The sequence below is a fragment of the Microcaecilia unicolor genome, chromosome 9 (genome assembly GCF_901765095.1).
Source record: "Microcaecilia unicolor chromosome 9, aMicUni1.1, whole genome shotgun sequence".
In the NCBI taxonomy this organism is placed as follows: Eukaryota; Metazoa; Chordata; class Amphibia; order Gymnophiona; family Siphonopidae; genus Microcaecilia; species Microcaecilia unicolor.
In genome coordinates, this window is record NC_044039.1 from 72,131,439 (window position 1) to 72,148,893 (window position 17,455).

A 17,455-nucleotide genomic window follows, 5' to 3' on the forward strand; every position below is an offset into this window, starting at 1 on the left:
CTGGTTCCAGCGTAGTTCCGTGGCGAGGGTCCGGAACCCTCATAGGCCCCCACCGAACCTGTGCCCTGCTGGATACGCAACAATTCCCCTGCGGCAGAGGAGGGGCGTCCTGGTATGTCAAATACCATCTGGAATCGCAGCAAGAACTCATCCAGGTCCGACAGAATAGGGTCACGCTGCTCCCAGAGTGGAGAAGCCCAGGCCAGTGCCGGACCTGAAAGCAGAGAAATGATGTAAGTGATCTTCATGCTCGCCGACAGGAAGGACCCAGGCTGCATTTCAAAGAACATTTGGCACTGATTCAAAAAACCCCGGCAAGCCGAGGGGGTTCCGTCGAAACGAGGCAGTTCCGGAAGCCGCAGGCCAGGAGTAGGAAGAGCAGGCTTGGGGCCTGGGGTACTGGCAGGGCGCTAGTTCTGGAGGGCGGACATCTGAGAGCAAACATCTTGCAGGACGCTGGACAGTCTATTCAACTGGGCCTGCTGCTGCTGCAACACTTGAGCCAGGTCCGCCATATCGGTCTTGTCCAGCGAACTCTCATGGCTTCGGCTTACTGTTGTGGTCTTTGAGTCCTTGTGCCTTGCAAAGCACCGGCCTGTGCTCATCTGGCGGCCGAACAATCCCAAAACTTCACCTATGACAAACTCCGTTCCCCGAAGGTTGAGCCCCCAGGTGCAGGCGGATGCTAGGACTTACAGACGTGGCTGGGATCATAGTCGGGCAGCGAGCAATTGGGCTGGTCAGGAGACTGGCAGTGGTCAAGGCAGGTGGCAAAATGAGAAGAGTCCGAAGTCAGGCAGTGGTCAAGGCAGGCGGCAAGCAGAGGAGTCCGAAGTCAGGCAGTGGTCAAGGCATGCGGCGAACAGAGAAGAGTCTGGAGTCAGGTAGTGGTCAAGGCAGGCGGCAAGCAGAGAAGAGCAGAGTCCGATGTTCCAGCAAAGGGCAGGCAGCAGACAGAGCGAAGTCAGGAAACCAGCAGTGGTCAGATTCAGGTCAGGCAGCAAACAATAGTAGACAGAGTCGCAGGAGCTCAAGTAGTTCTACCAAAAGTAGAAGCCTGCTCTTAAGTAGGCCTCCCATCAGAGGATCCCTGCCCCAGCTGCTAGGCGAGGAATCTCATTGGGCACTCCCATGAGGAAGCTTCTCAAGATGGCTGCCTCTCAGATGAAACTCCCAAGATGGCTGCCTCTCAGATGAACCTCCCAAGATGGCTGCCCCTCAGGAACTGATAGAGCTGAACCTCTCAAGATGGCCGCCGCCAGGAGTAACAAGGGTAGGAGTGTAACACTCGGGCTGCACATACTGCAGCAGGACATGTTTATCCACTCCTACCCTAGCTGAGATATTTAACCATCTCTCTGACCTCATTTGCAACTTTCTTTAAATCAGTCACCTTACTTTCTAACTCTTCCTACTTTCTTACCTGTCCATATGTTACATCTTTGCTTTACTACTACTACTTAACATTTCTAGAGCGCTACTAGGATTAAGCAGCGCTGTACAGTTTAACAAAGAAGGACAGTCCCTGCTCGAAGAAGCTTACTATCAATTATAATGTTGTATTACGTATTGTGTTGACATTGTAAGTAGTATACTATCAAAATTTAGAGCTAGAGAGCAAAAATATAATAGAAACTGCACATCTGAAGGTGTTCTCACTGTATTGTAATGGATAGAGGACTTTCCAAACATTTGATTAAATTTAAATAAGTGAAACCTCAAGAATCCAGGGTGCCTACAGAGATGGTCTACCTTTAACGGACTCATCATCATAGATTTCATAAAAATCTCTGAAACCAACCACAGTGGAGAAAAAACACTATAGCAAAATAGATTGCTCCGGTTTTTTTGCTACAGTGTTTTTTCTCCATTAAGATCGAGAAAATTTAAATGCTGAAAAAAGTGTTATGTGTGTATATAATTAGCCCCAGATATTCAGGACCTCCGTGTCTGGCACTGGCATTGAATGTCTGGGGCTAATTCAAAATAAGCTGGCCGCTGGAGCTTATATGGGTCTCGGCCAGTTATTCAGCCAGGACTCATATAAGGGCTTTCAGTACCTCAGCCACTCTGATCCCCCTTTCCCTCCTAAATACATGCCAATTCAGCACTGAGCCTACTTCAAGGTCCATGGTGGTCGAGTACCATGAGACTGCAGCTAGAGGTTGTGGCAGCCGTTTTGGATAAGGAGCTATTGCAGGCAGGAGTGAGTGGGCATCCAGCCCTTAGGACCACCATGGACCTCAGTTGGCCTTGTAGTCAGGGGTGGGAGGGAGAGCAGGCACCAGGAAGACAGGTGCCGCAACCCAGAAGTTAACCAGACACTGGCCAGTATTCAGACCGAAGCCTAGCTAGCTTTGCGGCTACAGTTAGGACTGCAAAAAGTAACTGGTTAGCAGTCTGAATGTGGCTGCTAATCAGTTAAGTCCTGGCTCAACATTTGTAGACTTTCATTCTGTTTGCTGGTGCGTTTGTCAGTTGAACGTACCTTAGAATTTAGAACAGTCAACAACTCCTCCTTCTCTTTTAGATTCTGTCAACTTGAATACGATTTGAAAGGAATTTTTTAAAGAAATATTTTTATTGTATACTAAGGAAAACAACAAAATAGACAATAGAAACATAGGTACATGTTTTTTTGTATGTTTTCCAAGATTTCAATATCCCAATCCCACCCCCTCTTGCTGGAGTTTGCTTTTTAAATGTATTCTAAATTGTCCATCAATGGAGATAAAAAATAACTGTGACCATCCATGTTCTTCAGCTGAAGAAACTCATTCTCTTACAAAAAGGCATGGGTAGAGTGTAGCCTGGAGAAGATTTAGCATCAGAATGCTGACTTCATTCTAGAATTAAAGAGTCAAACCTTTTTAATTCTGTGAAACACAGCTATATTAAAGGGGTTGTTTACTGCTAAACATTAATAACCCCTTGAATCATAGGCGCCGACTCCGTGGGTGCTGTGGGTGCTCGAGCACCCCCAATATTTCACCCACTGGAAGTAGTTCATTCCCTCCCTCCCTCCCAGTTCCAGGGTCGTCCTCCCTCCCTTCCTCCTTCCTCCGTCCGTCGGGGACGGGTTACAGCTGCCAGCAGCAGCGGTGATGAAATGCGTGCAGGTTCGGCCCTTCTCCCTCTCTGCCTCTCAGCTCTGATCCCGCCCTTGTGGAAACAGGAAATGAGGGCAGGACCAGAGCTGAGAGACAGAGAGGGAGAAGGGCCGAGCCTGCACACATTTCATCACTGTTGCTGCTGGCCGCCGTAACCCGTCCCCGACGAGGTAAGTCAAGACAGGTCAAGAGATGACTTTTAAAATTTGGACGGAGGAACGGACGGAGGGAGGGAGGGGGCCTGGAACTCGAAGGGAGGGAGGGAGGAAGGGATGACGACCCTGGAACTTAGGAGGGAGAGAGAGAGGAGACCCTGTGGAACTCGGAGGGAGGGAGGGACCCTGGAACTCGGAGGGAAGGGGAGGGAAAGGAGAGAGAGAGGGGAGAGAGGGGGGCCTGGAACTCGGGGGAGGAGGGACGAGGGGGAGGTGGGACTGCACGACCTGTAAAAAAAAAAAATGTCAGCACCCCAATCATTTTGAAAAGTTGGCTCCTATGCCCTGAATGAAATGGCTTTGGACAAACAAAGTACAGGAGTACTGATAAGAGGAGAGCTGAAGAAATTGGTTATGAGAGCAAATGAATCAGATTATTCCTATTAGGATTCAATTTGCCTATTCCAAGTTTACCTCATTGACTGTATTCTTGCTTATATTTGGTGATTTTACTATTGTTATGGTGTTAGCAAAATTGTAAGTCCTATGTCAATCTGTGCCTTCTGTGTTCTGTCTTGGGTGAATCTCTTCAAAAAGTCGGTTAATAAACCCCAATAACTAACAAACACACTTCAGGAAAGATGAAGAAAAGAGCTGCAAACCTGGAGCTGCTCATAGGGAAAAAAGGCCGAAATAAAGCTTATATTTTTGTTATTTCAACCAACATAGACCAGTGCCTGCTTCTAAGTATGCCAAAGAGTATTCATGAACTACTTTAGAAACATAGGGGCCGATATTCAGACTGCGGGAGTTAGACCGGATACTAAATTCCTGGCCATTTCCGGTGACCGGCATTGAATATGCAATTTATTTTTGGCTGGTTTAAAGATAACTTGCTAAGTAAGTATTCAGACTAAAGCCATTTATCTTTAAACTGAGCAAATATATCCTATGTTTTCATGTGGCCAAATATGGCTTCTAAACTTGCTTTAAAAATTGTCAGATAGCCGGTTATATCGGGTGATATAACTGGCTAGCTGCTAACCGGGGGAATTCAGAAGGGGATAGCCAGTTATCCCCCGTTGAATATTGGCTGATAGCCGGTTAAGCTCTGTTTAACCAGTCAGCAGCTGTTCTGGCCAGTTAAATAGCGCTGAATATCAGGGGTGGTGAGGGGATATAACATATTCTACTTGGCTGTTTAAGTGATTTCAGTTGCTTGTTCTTTATTGGCTTTAGTGAGTTCTTCTTTCATTATCTAAGTGGAATATTAATGGTGCTTGAGGGTGGGAGAAGGGAAATTACAAACATGAATTCTCTTTGGGGCATGCAAACAATATGTATCGCAAAGATGGCTTATAGTAATTTCCAAAAATACCCATTGGTTTGCTTCATATGCTTGTTAAATGTTCAGCTAAAAAAGAAGTGATTAAAAGTGCTCATTTTCAATATAGACTTACGCGGAGGGGCATAATCGAATGGGGCGCCCAAGTTTTCCTGAGGACGTCTTTGCATGATGTCCCGGCGAAGGGGCAGGGAAACCCGTATTATCGAAACAAGATGGGCAGCCATCTTTCGTTTCAATAATACGGTCGGAGACGCCCAAATCTCAACATTTAGGTCGACCATAGAGATGGTCGTCCCCGGTTTTCGGCGATAATGGAAACTGAGGACGCCCTTCTCAGAAACGACCAAATTTAAGCCATTTGGTCATGGGAGGAGCCAGCATTCGTAGTGCACTGGCTCCCCTGACATGCCAGGACACCAACCGGGCACCCTAGGGGGCACTGCAGTGGACTTCAGAAAAAGCTCCTAGGTGCATAGCTCCCTTACCTTGTGTGCTGAGACTCCAAACCCCCCCCCCCCCCAAAATCCACTCCCCACAACTGTACACCACTACCATAGCCCTTACGGATGAAGGGGGACACCTAGATGTGGGTACACTGGGTTTGTGGTGGGTTTTGGAGGGCTCACATTTACCACCATAAGTGTAACAGGTAGGAGGGGAGGATGGGCCTGGGTCCGCCTGCCTGAAGTGCATTGCAGTACTCACTAAAACTGTTCCAGGGACCTGCATACTGCTGGGTATGATATTTGAGGCTGGAAAAAATATTTTAATTTTTTTTTAGGGTGGGAGGGGGTTAATGACCACTGGGGGAGTAAGGGGAGGTCATCCCCGATTTCCCCCGGTGGTCATCTGGTCATTTTAGGGCACATTTTTGTGGCTTCGTCATTAAAAAAAAAAAGGACCAAGTAAAGTCGCCCAAGTGTTCGTCAGGGTCGCCCTTCTTTTTTCCATTATCGGCCGAGGACGCCCATGTGTTAAGCACGCCCCAGTCCTGCCTTCACTATGCTTCCGACATGCCCCCCGTGAACTTTGGTCATCCCCGCAACGGAAAGCAGTTGAGGACGCCCAAAATCGGCTTTCGATTATGCCAATTTGGGCGATCCTGTGAGAAGGAGGCCCATCTTCAGATTTGTGTCGAAAGATGGGCGCCCTTCTCTTTCGAAAATAAGCCTGATAGTAACCTATGTAACTTTGTAAGTCTATGTGCTTTGAAAATGAGCCTCAAAAATTTACATGAGCTAGATATTTTGCTTTAATTTGAGGAAAATCCTTGATTTAAATGTAACTGAATGTGTTGTTTTAATGTGACAAAAAAGATAGTTGAAAGGATATTTGCCACTATCTCATTCATTCATAAAATAAAATCTGCATACTTTTGGGCAAATGTAAAATAAAAACAACAAGGCAAGGGTGGGGATCCTCCAGCTCTTGAGATTCACATACCAAGTGCAAACCTATATCTGATATATTCATTAGAGATGAAGTGTTAAGTAGTAGTAGTAGATCCTGACCAGTATGCAGTCCTTGACAGCTGGAGGTTTTCTACCCTTGTCATAGAGTTGCACAAAATCATTAAAGTGTGTATGACATGTTATAATTCATTTCTAGCAAGTGTTTGCATCTCCAAGCAAGCACCCAATGGACAGCAAAGGAGAAGAATCTAAGATCAGTTACCCGAACATATTTTTCATGATTGACAACTTTGAAGAGGTTGGTTGATAAATTTAAAGCAGCTTTTCAATTTATCCCCTCTTTCCTAAAAAGGAGGATTATTATTAGATCTAAAGGACACTTTAATTGCTTATAGATTACTTACTTTTTTAAAGTGATTTGTAATCCTTTTCTGATTATTACAGATTACAAGTTAATTTTATATGACTATATTGCAGATGTAGATAGAAAAATTACAAAGGAGAGACGGAGAATATCCCTAACCCATTAATTGTACAATACAGGATTTAATTAGCTTTGCTGTGCAACATGATGTAACCTTTTAAAAGAGCAAATTGTAATCTATTATTCATAAATTTGGTTTGCTTAAGCATCCTATTGGCACACTTCCAGGGTGAACTATTAAGATTACTGAGTTTGGTACTTTCCAGATTCAAAAATGAAACTGATCAAAAGTAGAAAAAGGAAGAGCAATATCTTTACCTCAATTACCCAAGGCCACAGTTAGGTTAGGAGCCCATGAATCTCTTTTTTGCTTTTCCAAGCCTCTCCTTCCCTTGTGATCCTCTCTGTGGTGATACTGCTCTTATCTATCTATCTTTGATATTTAGTTAGTATACTCATGAGTTGGTCCTCCCAAATGTCTATGTATGGGTCCAATTGGTCTTCTAAGGAGCTATCTAGTGCTGTTTTCTCTAGCTAAAAATAACAGCTTAGAAGAGGGGGAGTAATGGAGGAAGTATCACTTCACAAGTGAACTGTCTTGAACCTTTTCTTTGTCATTTGTTGACTATCTCAAATTTGATACTTATGGAGGATGGATTTTTGGAATCATGATGATATTGTTTGGTTTATCTTTTGCAAAGTGCCTTTTGCTGAAACAAGAACATAGACCACAGGTGTTCATCACTTGGTGGGCACTACAGATTTGATGCCAGTAGGCCAGATCATCAGGCTAGTAGGACAGCACAGCAATGACATGTCTGGAATAACTGAAAAGTTGCACCCAGTGATAGTTCTTCAGATCTTCCTGAGTGGTCTTTTGACTTGGAAAACATTTCAGCCTCAAAGATGTTACCTCTGTAGTCTGCGCATATCCCTGTTTGAGAGATTATACCCGTTGGGGGGATAACTATTCCTATTTAAAGCGAACGGACTAGGGCTATTATATGATCAGCCCTACCAACGAGTGACTGTTTTTTACATATAGCCCCACTTTTGTGGTCATGCATTTCAGCCCCTACTCCCTATTCAAATGAATGTGTATATACACGTATTAATCAAAGCATTTCCCACAAACTATATCCTCAATTCACCAAACACAAGGCCAACAAACTCACTCTCCCATGACCTCATTATAGTTTGCTAAAGATCTTTCTATAGAACCAAGTTATTCAGTTTATTTTAAAAAACTGAATAACACTATCAATTCCAGTGGAACAGCGTACCACAACTTCAGGTCTGTCATTCTAAACCTGTCTTGGACAGTTTAATGTCCCCTGGCACTTGTAGAAGTGGGAAAGGGGGATGGGGGGAAGGGGTGATAACTGGCAACCTGGTTTTGGGAGGGGGGTGGAAGAGGGGAAAGGGCAATGCTGGACTACACGGTAGGGCCTTTAGTCACCCTTTGGGGGTGGAGCACAGAGCTGTAGGTTCTCCTAGGGCATCAGATAACCCTTGGGCCAGTTCTTCCAGTTGGGTTTTCAAGATTTCTACAATAAATGTATGAGATATATTGCTTAGAGTGGAGGCCGTGTACTATGTGCACATTCAGAGTGGAAACCCTGAGGACCTGATAGTATTATTATACCTGAGGAGGACTGGAGTTGCTAACCTCCTGATTTGGAATTTAGCTTGTAAGTTCTCTGATTTTATTTTTTTTTAAAGCATGTATATCTCATTCAGCAGAAGTTCTCAGTTCCCTTAAAACATACATCATCTTAAATTCACAAACACTTAAATGTAGGTAACAAACCAAGTATTATACTAATATCATACATGAAAATAACACCCAAATGTAAACTATATCATAACTTGAGCACTGATATTCCCAGCAGTTCCTTTAAGTAGGTATAGATAGATAACAGGACCTTTTGTGCCTAAGCTAGTGAAGGAACCAGTAATGTGTCCAAGCATAGGTGCCCTGTATTGGAGACTTGGGGAGAACAAGCCTCCCCAGCTACAACTCTGACCCTTCTCTCTTTCCTGGTGCCACCATTGCATGGTGTGTTGTCCTCTGAGGTTGGCAGCACTAAAAGTAATGTGAAGACGCATAGACCCAGTTTCCTGCTTGTGCACCACTAGCTCTGACAGTCGCACCTCCTCTGACGTAACCTTCCTGCGTCGGAGAGGCGTGATCGGCAGAGCTAGTGGCAGTGCACACAGGAAACTGGTCCCGCATGTCTTCACATTGGATTCATAGCTAAATGCTTCTGGCCTGCCACCGGCCAGGTTAATTTGCAAGTGGGTGAGTGGGAGAGAGGAGGGAAGAGAGAAAATGATTGATGCTGGCTTGAATGATACAGTAATAATGAATGAGGGAGGAGAGAGAGATCGGAGTAATACTGGATATGGGATAAGAAAAAGAGAGAGGAAAAAATGGGGTAATGCTGGATAAAGGGAGAAGAGAGACAGAGAAGGGGAAAGGCTGGATAGGAGAGAGGAAACCGAGAGAGAGAAAACAGGGTATTGCTGGATGGGGGAGAAGAGACACAGAGAAACAGGGTAATGCTGGATGGGGTTGAAGATAGAGAGAGAACAGGGTTATACTGGATGGGATTGAAGAAACAGAGAGAATGGGGTAATGCTGGATGGGGGAGAAGAGAGAGAGAGAGAGTGGAGTAATGCTGGATGGGGTAATACTAGATGGGGAGATGGGGGCAATACTGATTAGCTGGGGGAGAAAGAGACAAGAGGAGATGTTGGATGCAAGGGGAGAGACAGAAGAGTAAATGAAAGACTGGGGAATAAGAGGAAGGGGAATGGGAAGACGTAGATGAAAAAAAGATATGGAAAGCTGTAGGTGGATTCAATGAATAAAGGAAGACTGAAGGCGGAATAGTAAGAATGAATAAAATCTGAAATTAAAGAGGCAGAAAAAAATAGAAGAAAGCTGAAAGAAAAAGATCAGTTATCAGAGATGGATGTAGCAGACATAATGAAAGAGAAAAATAACAAAATGAACAGGAGATGCTTTTTTTTTGATTTATGGAAGTATTTATTGAGAATTGTTTAACCAGTACAATAGTCACGCAACTCAGTACATAGCAATATATAACATTTATATCAAATCACATCCATAAGTCTGAACAAAACTAGACACCAGCAAACAAAAATGCTTAAACCAAAACTATTTCAACTTCAAATTTTTTCCATTTTAGTGTGTAATAAATCCCCCCCAAGTACTATCCCCCCCACCAACTATCTCGTCCCTCTCTCTCCCCCCCCCCCCCCCCCCCCCGGCCGCCCTCCGTCACTTGTTCACATCTTTCATCGCACATGTCCCTTTAAAAATGGTTCCCAAATCCTTGCCCATGTAATCTTAGTTTTGCGCTTTTCTGCAGTTAATCTCTCCATCTCACATATATAATGCAGTTTTGTTATCCATCGCACCAATGAGGGGACTATCGGTGACTTCCAGTGTTGTGCCAGGTTTAACCGAGCTGCATGTAAAGAGTCCCTTATCAATAGCCACTGATCAGATGTACAGCCTTCCGGCCTCTGTCCTAGTACAAAAACCAAGGGATGTCACTGCACAGAACATCCCAGCCACACCTGCAAGCGATTCTGTACTCCTCTCCAGTATGCCTGTGCCTTGCGGCATGACCACCATATGTGACCCATAGTTCCCACTACCCCACAATTCCTCCAACACTCCCCTGACACGTTGGCATACATGTGGTGTAATCGTACCGGTGTCAAGTACCATCGGTAGAACACCTTAATAGCGTTCTCTTGCAGCGTCACCGCTACTGAAGATCTCACGATCCTCTTTTCCAGAAACTGCCATTTTGTGTCTGATAGAGTAAACTGTAACTCCTGCTCCCATCTCCTCCTGTGTAAGACAGAAGGTTTAGCATTTGCTACCTGATATCTATAAAGAAAGGAGATCAGTCCACGCGTACCCTGCAAAGCTACACACGCCTCCTCTAGCGGGTGCACTTCGCGACCCATACAAGCTCTATACTTTGGTCCTTTCAGAAAATGTGACAACTGTAAATAGGCAAAGCGATCACTGGGCCGGAGCCCAAAATCATCCATCAATGTGTCAAAGGGTATGAGATTCTCGCCTTTATGTATCTGCCCCAGCATGTCCAATCCAGCCTCTGCCCATCTGCAAAAAGTGTTATTACCAATACCCGGCTCAAACAAGGGATTATCCACTATTGGGGCCAAGCCAGATACTGGAGGCTGACGTTCTGGGAACATAAGGTCCCAGTAGTAAAATGTGGCCTGAACTGTTGATGGGAACCTGTCTACCCGTCCTCTATATTTACTCAGCATCCACATCAAGTGCCCTAGGGACCTAGAACCCGTCAGTTCTTGCTCAAGATTGACCCACAATTTAAAATCTTCTTTTCTAAACCAATCTACAGCCGCTCTAGCCTGCGCCGCATAATAGTACCAATACAAGTTTGGCACTCCGAGCCCTCCCTCCCGCTTAGACCTGTACAGAAAAGCCCGGGGCAGCCTCGGTCGTTTCCGATGCCAGACAAATCTAATCAGCATGTCCTGCAATCCCGACAAGAAAGACCGGGGCAGCCGCAATGGGAGGACTTGAAACAGGTATAAGAAACGCGGCAGGATGTTCATTTTGATCGCAGCTATGCGCCCAAACCAGGATAAACCCATGGTCTGCCATCTGTCCAAATCTCCTTGTACCTCTCTCTTAAGAACCGGGTAGTTAACAGTAAACAGCTCAGACAAATCCCCTGGAATCTTCACCCCCAGGTAACTTAAGGCACTGCTTGCCCACTTAAAAGTGAAGGTCGTCTGCAAGGAGTCCCTCACATCCTGTGGTACATCTACAGCTAATCCCACTGATTTACTAACATTGAGTTTATAACCTGAGATCTTGGTATATTCCTCAATCTCCTTCATTAAGTTTGGAAGGGAAATCAAAGGATTTGTGAGGGACAAGAGCACGTCATCCGCAAACAGGGCAATTTTGTATTCATGAGTTCCCACCCGCACTCCCGAGATATCATCGTTTTCCCTAATAGCTGCCGCCAAGGGCTCCATAGCCAGATCAAATAGTAAGGGGGACAGCGGGCATCCCTGTCTGGTTCCTCGTCCAAGCATGAAGGAGCCCGAGGTTCCACCGTTCACTCTCACACACGCCTGGGGCGAAGAGTATAGTGCTTTGATCCACGTTCTGAAAATCTGACCTATCCCCATCCTATGTAGAACCTTATCCAAGTACCCCCAGTGCACCCGGTCAAACGCCTTTTCCGCGTCCAACCCAAGCACCACCAATGGCCGATGTTTTGTCTGAGCTGCATACACTAGGTCTATCGTTCGGCGTATATTATCCATTGCCTGCCTCTGTGCTACAAAGCCCACCTGGTCTGGGTGAACTAAGCCAGGGAGCATATGCCCCAACCGGTTTGCCAATATCTTTGCCAATATTTTAATATCTGTATTGAGTATAGATATGGGTCTATAAGAGGCACAGTCCGTATTATCTTTACCAGGCTTTGGTATTACCGCCACCCAGGCCTCCATCATCGACTTGGGAAAGGGAGCCCCCTCTCTCACTGAGTTAATGATCATCGTCAAGTAAGGCGCTAATTCAAACACATATGCCTTGTAAAACTCATTTGTAAACCCGTCCAAACCTGGCACCTTACCCGTCGGTAATGCTTTAATAACCCTAATGACCTCATCCACCCTCACAGGCGCTTCAAGTTCTTCCCGCTTTAAATCAGACAGAATCGGCAGGTTCCTGTTCGCCAGATAGTCCTCAATGCCCCCAGTCTGTACAGCAGCATCCGCTTTATATAGTACCTCATAATATTTGGCAAAACGGTCTCTGATCTGTGCTGATTTGTGTATCATGACTCCCTTGTCATCCCTTACCCTCATAATATGTCGGTCAACTCTCATCTTTCTTAATTTGGAGGCCAACAACCTTCCAGGCTTATTGGAACACTCATAGTAAACCTGATTTAACCTTGCATGCACAAATTTAAGACTTGCCTCATGTAGGGCTGCAATTTCCAACCGCTTCGCTTGTAGCTTTCGATAATCAGACACAGAGCCAGACGCCCTGTATCTAACCTCCAAAGCACCCACTTGCTCCATACATTGCTTCAAGCGTGTTCTGTGGGCTCGGGCTTTTATACTTGCATGTTTTATAAAATGCCCTCTCGAGACAGCTTTAAAGGCATCCCACACTATGTCAACTGGCGGTCCGGAGTCCCAATTAAGTTCAAAATATTCTTTCAAGACTGGAAGAAAGCTGGCCCGAACCTCTGGGTCTTGTAATAAGTTATTATTAAAAGTCCATCTCTTTTCTCTAGCCTCCTCCCTCAAGGAGGGGATAGTCGTCCAGACCGGAGCATGGTCCGAGATGGTAATACCCCCTATGGAGGAATCTCCCCCCCCCCTCTGACAATGATTTATCAAGGAAGATATAATCCAGTCTGGAGTACATGAGATGTACCTGAGAGTAATAAGTGTAGTCTCTCCCTCTAGGGTTGCCCAACCTCCACACATTGTACAGACCCACCCCCTCAACGAGATTTTTCAGAGCCTGAGAGAGCTTGTGATCTACCGGAGCAGGAGGAGACGAGCGGTCCAAACCAGGTTGCATAGTGGCATTGAAATCTCCTGCCACCAGCACTCTACCCCTGGCAAAGGTCTGCATCTCCCTTTGAAGTCTGAGGAAAAAACGTTCCTGCTTCTCATTGGGTGCATATACACAAACCAATGTGAACTCCTCCTGCTCCAGCATTACATGCAAAAATAGAAATCTCCCCTCTTTGTCCCTTCTCTGGTGTAATATTTGCACATTGACATCTTTATGAAACAGGATAGCAACCCCTCTTTTTTTTGCTCCTGTTGTATCAGAAGCACAGGCCACCTTTGGGTATTGCTTCGAGACTAGTAGCCCCTCGTACTTTCGTATAAGATGGGTTTCTTGCAGAAAAACCACATGTGGTTTTGCCATGCACAACTCGCGCAGTAAAGCATGTCGTTTGTATGGAGAATTTAGCCCCTTTATATTATAACTAAAAAATTTATAATCTGTCATTTAGGATTCACATGTTAGGCCGTATATTCGTAGAAAGGTACGTGACAAGTGTAGGGTCCCCTCTCCTTTAGCTAACTCCCCTCCTCCCTTAGCTCACCCTCCACCACCCTCTCTATCCCCCCTCCCTTCCCCCCTCAGGTTCTTCCACCAAGTAGCGCCCATAGGCGCCGCATGGGATACTAGAGAAAAGCAACCCCCAAAGCAAATACCACCCAGACTTCTCCCCACCTTATAAACACACACCTACCCCTCTTTACTACACAGTTACTACTCACCCCCACCCACCATTTAAAGTATATTCTGCATAAAAATTCTAAGCCATCAAATACATCAGCACCCTGCAATGAAAGAGAAGAACATGTAATTAAGCAACACAGTCCTGTTAATACAGTCACTTCTTGGTATTTGATGTTTTCGCTTTCTGCGGGACCCTCTTCCACTTCTGTAAGCGTGCCTTGGTCGTGGGAGCCACCACCGTAGGCACCGTTTCCACCGCAGTCAGGCCCATCTTGTATAGGCTCCTCCAAGTATCTGCCACCTTCCGGCTTCTCCAATGCTTGCCCTTGATTTCAAAGCAAATTGCAAATGGAAAGGCCCATCTGTAAGCAATTTTTTCCTTATTCAGGATCTCAATCACTGGCTTCATAGCACGCCTCTGTGTCAACGTGAACAGTGAGAGATCCTGAAACACCGCGACCTGTGCATCATTGAAGACCAGTGCTGGAAGCCGCCTTGCTTTCTGCAGTATCATTTCTTTGTATGCATAAGAGGAGAAGCGAACAAGGATATCCCTTGGCTTATTGTCCGCTCGAGTACCCTGCACTCTGTGTGCTCGATCCATGGTCGCCTCAGCTGGATCCCAGGTCTCTCCCATTATCTGTTCACATAAGGCTCGCACCATGGTCTGGACATTTTCCACATTCCCATCCTCTGGGACCCCACGAAATCTCAAATTGTGCCTCCTTCCCCTGTTTTCCAAGTCATCCAGTTTGTATTTAAAGTCCTCAGCTTGTTCCTGCAGCTGAGTAATCTGCATTCCCAGTGCGCCATGTTGTTCCTCTTGTTCATGTTGGATTATTTGTAGTAAATAATTAGCAGATTTTAGTACACACAGCTTCAGCTTTAGAAATGTTAATTTCTTTCTTCATCTCTCTCTCATTCACCCCTGAATAATTCACTGCTGAGTCACTTTAAAGTTGAAGTAACAAAACATCTGTTTACTCACAGTTTGTAGTTAGATTATAATCAGACAGGCTTATATATACATATTACTATACATTTGTATTATCAGCTCCTTCCATGTGCTTAGATGGTAATGGATGCTCACACCACCATAGATCCTCTCAGGTTAGGAGAGATCATGAGCTCCATGTGCTGCATGTGCTGTGTCTGCTGCATCTAACCCCTACAGGAAGTTGCATAGCTGTGTGACCTCACTAAGTAATTCACATCAGAGGTCACAGAGTAATCACAGAGAAATAATAGGTGACAGGCAATGCATGTAAAATACAATTACATTCCAACAAACCCCTTCTCATGCATAACTGTCATGCAATTATTTATTCATACAAAGTCCAAGCTTTATACGCAGATTCACAAAATGTTCTCTGGGTAACGGTTTGGTCATGATGTCAGCTGTCATCTCACTGGTGTGACAATAGTGTAGACTGATGACCCCTTCTTTCGCCAACTCTCGCACGTTGTGGTATTTCGTTGCGATGTGCTTGGTGCGTGACTGAACCTTGTCATTCTGTGACAGTCGGATGCAGCTCTGATTATCTTCCATTATCTGGATTGGTCTCTTTTCAGCTATTCCAAAATCCAGCATAAGTTTTTCAATCCACATCAGTTCTCTGCACGCTTCCGATACGGCCACATATTCAGCTTCTGTAGAAGACAAACTCACAATACTTTGTTTATGACTGGCCCATGAAATTTGTACATTTCCATACATAAACACATATCCACTTGTGGATTTATAATCAGAATGATCCCCTGCCCAATCTGAATCACAGTAACATATTAGTTTTGGATTACTATTGGCTGAAATCTTTAATTTACAATCAATGGTACCCTTTAAATACCTTACCATCCTTTTAACTGCAGTCCAATCTGATTTGGTAGGTGAGCTGACCCTTCTGCTCAAAATTCCTACTGCATTTGCTATATCAGCCCTGTATGTGGTAGCTAGATATAAAAGCTTACCTATGGCTGATCTATATTGGATGTTATCTGGTAAAGGTTCTCTTACTGTTTCATCCTTCAGAAAATCAGTGATCATGGGAGTGCTTACAACTTGGGCATCTTGCATACCTAAGCTTTCAATAAGCTCATTTATTTTCTGCTTCTGGCTTAGAAGATAAGAACCATCATTTTGTTTCTCAATTTCTATACCAAGATAGTATGACACATTACCAAGTTCTTTTATCTCAACATAAAGGTTTAAACACTTTACAATGTCCTTGTACTCTTGCTCACTTTTGCTTGCAATGAGCAGATCATCAACAAAAGCTAAAATGTATGCATATTGTCCATTTGTGCACCTAGTGTACAAGCATTTATCTGCTTCACCTTGCTTAAATCCTAAATTTGTCAATATTTCATGCAATTTTTCATTCCAACATTTCGCACTTTGCTTTAATCCATAAAGACCTTTGTTTAATTTACACACTAGCTGTCTTTGTTTTGTATTTATGAAACCTGTTGGTTGTTCCATGTACAAGTCTTCAGTTATATCTCCGTGAAGAAATGCTGTTTTCACATCAATGTGGTTGACTTGCATGCCTTTTGAGACTGCAATGCTCAGAAGTGTTCTGATTGTCGTGTGTTTCACTACAGGTGCAAACACTTCATCAAAATCTTCTCCATATTTTTGAAGATATCCCTTTGCCACTAGTCTGGCTTTATACCTTTCCACTTTTCCTTGTGCATTCCTTTTTAACTTGAATACCCATTTGCATCCTATAGCTTTCTTGCCAGGAGGTAATTTTGTAAGAATCCAAGTATTATTTTTATCCAATGCATCAATTTCTTCTTGTGCAGCTTTATGCCATTCAGCAGCTTCTTCTGCTGGCATTTTCTCAATCTCATCCCATGTTAAGGGCTCTTGAGCTTCTGCTGACTTTGTTAGGTAAGACAGTCTTGGGGGTGGAACACCTTTGTTTTCCCTGGATGAGCGTCTGACAACAGGTTGGTCTGACCTTTCTGCATCCTCTATATCTGAGAGTTCTTCTCCAATTGATTCCCCTTCTCCAACTGTACTGTCTTCTTCAATGATCCTTTCTGTGTCTGCTTCCTCTGCCTGTTCCTCGTTAGATACAGATGAGTTGCTTTCAGACATCTGCCTTGGTATGGCATTTATATACACTGGCATGTCTATTATGGTTCTAGTTTCATATTCTGGATGATAAGGCTCATCTGGGATAATCCAGCCTTTATCAACCCTTTTGTTTTCATCAAAATATGTAACATGTCTTATGCCAACAATGCCAGTTTTCAGATTCAAAATTCTATATCCTTTGTGTCCTGGAGCATAGCCAATTAAAATGCCCCTTTCTGTTGTGGAATCCAGCTTATGCCTTCTTTGCTTTGGTACATGAGCATATGCTGTACTTCCAAATGTTCTTATGTGTGACAGGTTTGGCTTCCTACCATGCCATGTCTCATGTGGTGTGCGCTCAGCGCCTTTAGTTGGCATTCTATTTTGTAGGTACACTGCTGTGAGAATGGCTTCCCCCCATAGTCTTTTAGGGAGATTGCTATCTGACAGCATACATCTGGTCATTTCCACAATTGACCTAAATTTTTTCTCTGCAACAGAATTTTGCTCTGGTGTATAAGCTACTGTTGTGATATGCTGAATGCCTTCTTGTTCTAGAAATGTGCGCATGCTTTGTGAAGTGAACTCACCACCATT

General features: G+C 44.5%; 1 protein-coding gene across 2 annotated transcripts in view; it reads left to right on the top strand.

Moving 5' to 3' along the window:
* Positions 1-17,455, top strand: part of KIAA0930 (KIAA0930 ortholog) — a 434,726-nt gene that overhangs the window by 277,736 nt on the left and 139,535 nt on the right. For both annotated transcript variants that reach the window (XM_030213831.1, XM_030213830.1), the window contains one exon: positions 6,222-6,323. In XM_030213831.1, coding sequence (XP_030069691.1) covers positions 6,222-6,323 — 102 coding nt within the window. The remainder of the gene's footprint in view (positions 1-6,221; positions 6,324-17,455) is intronic.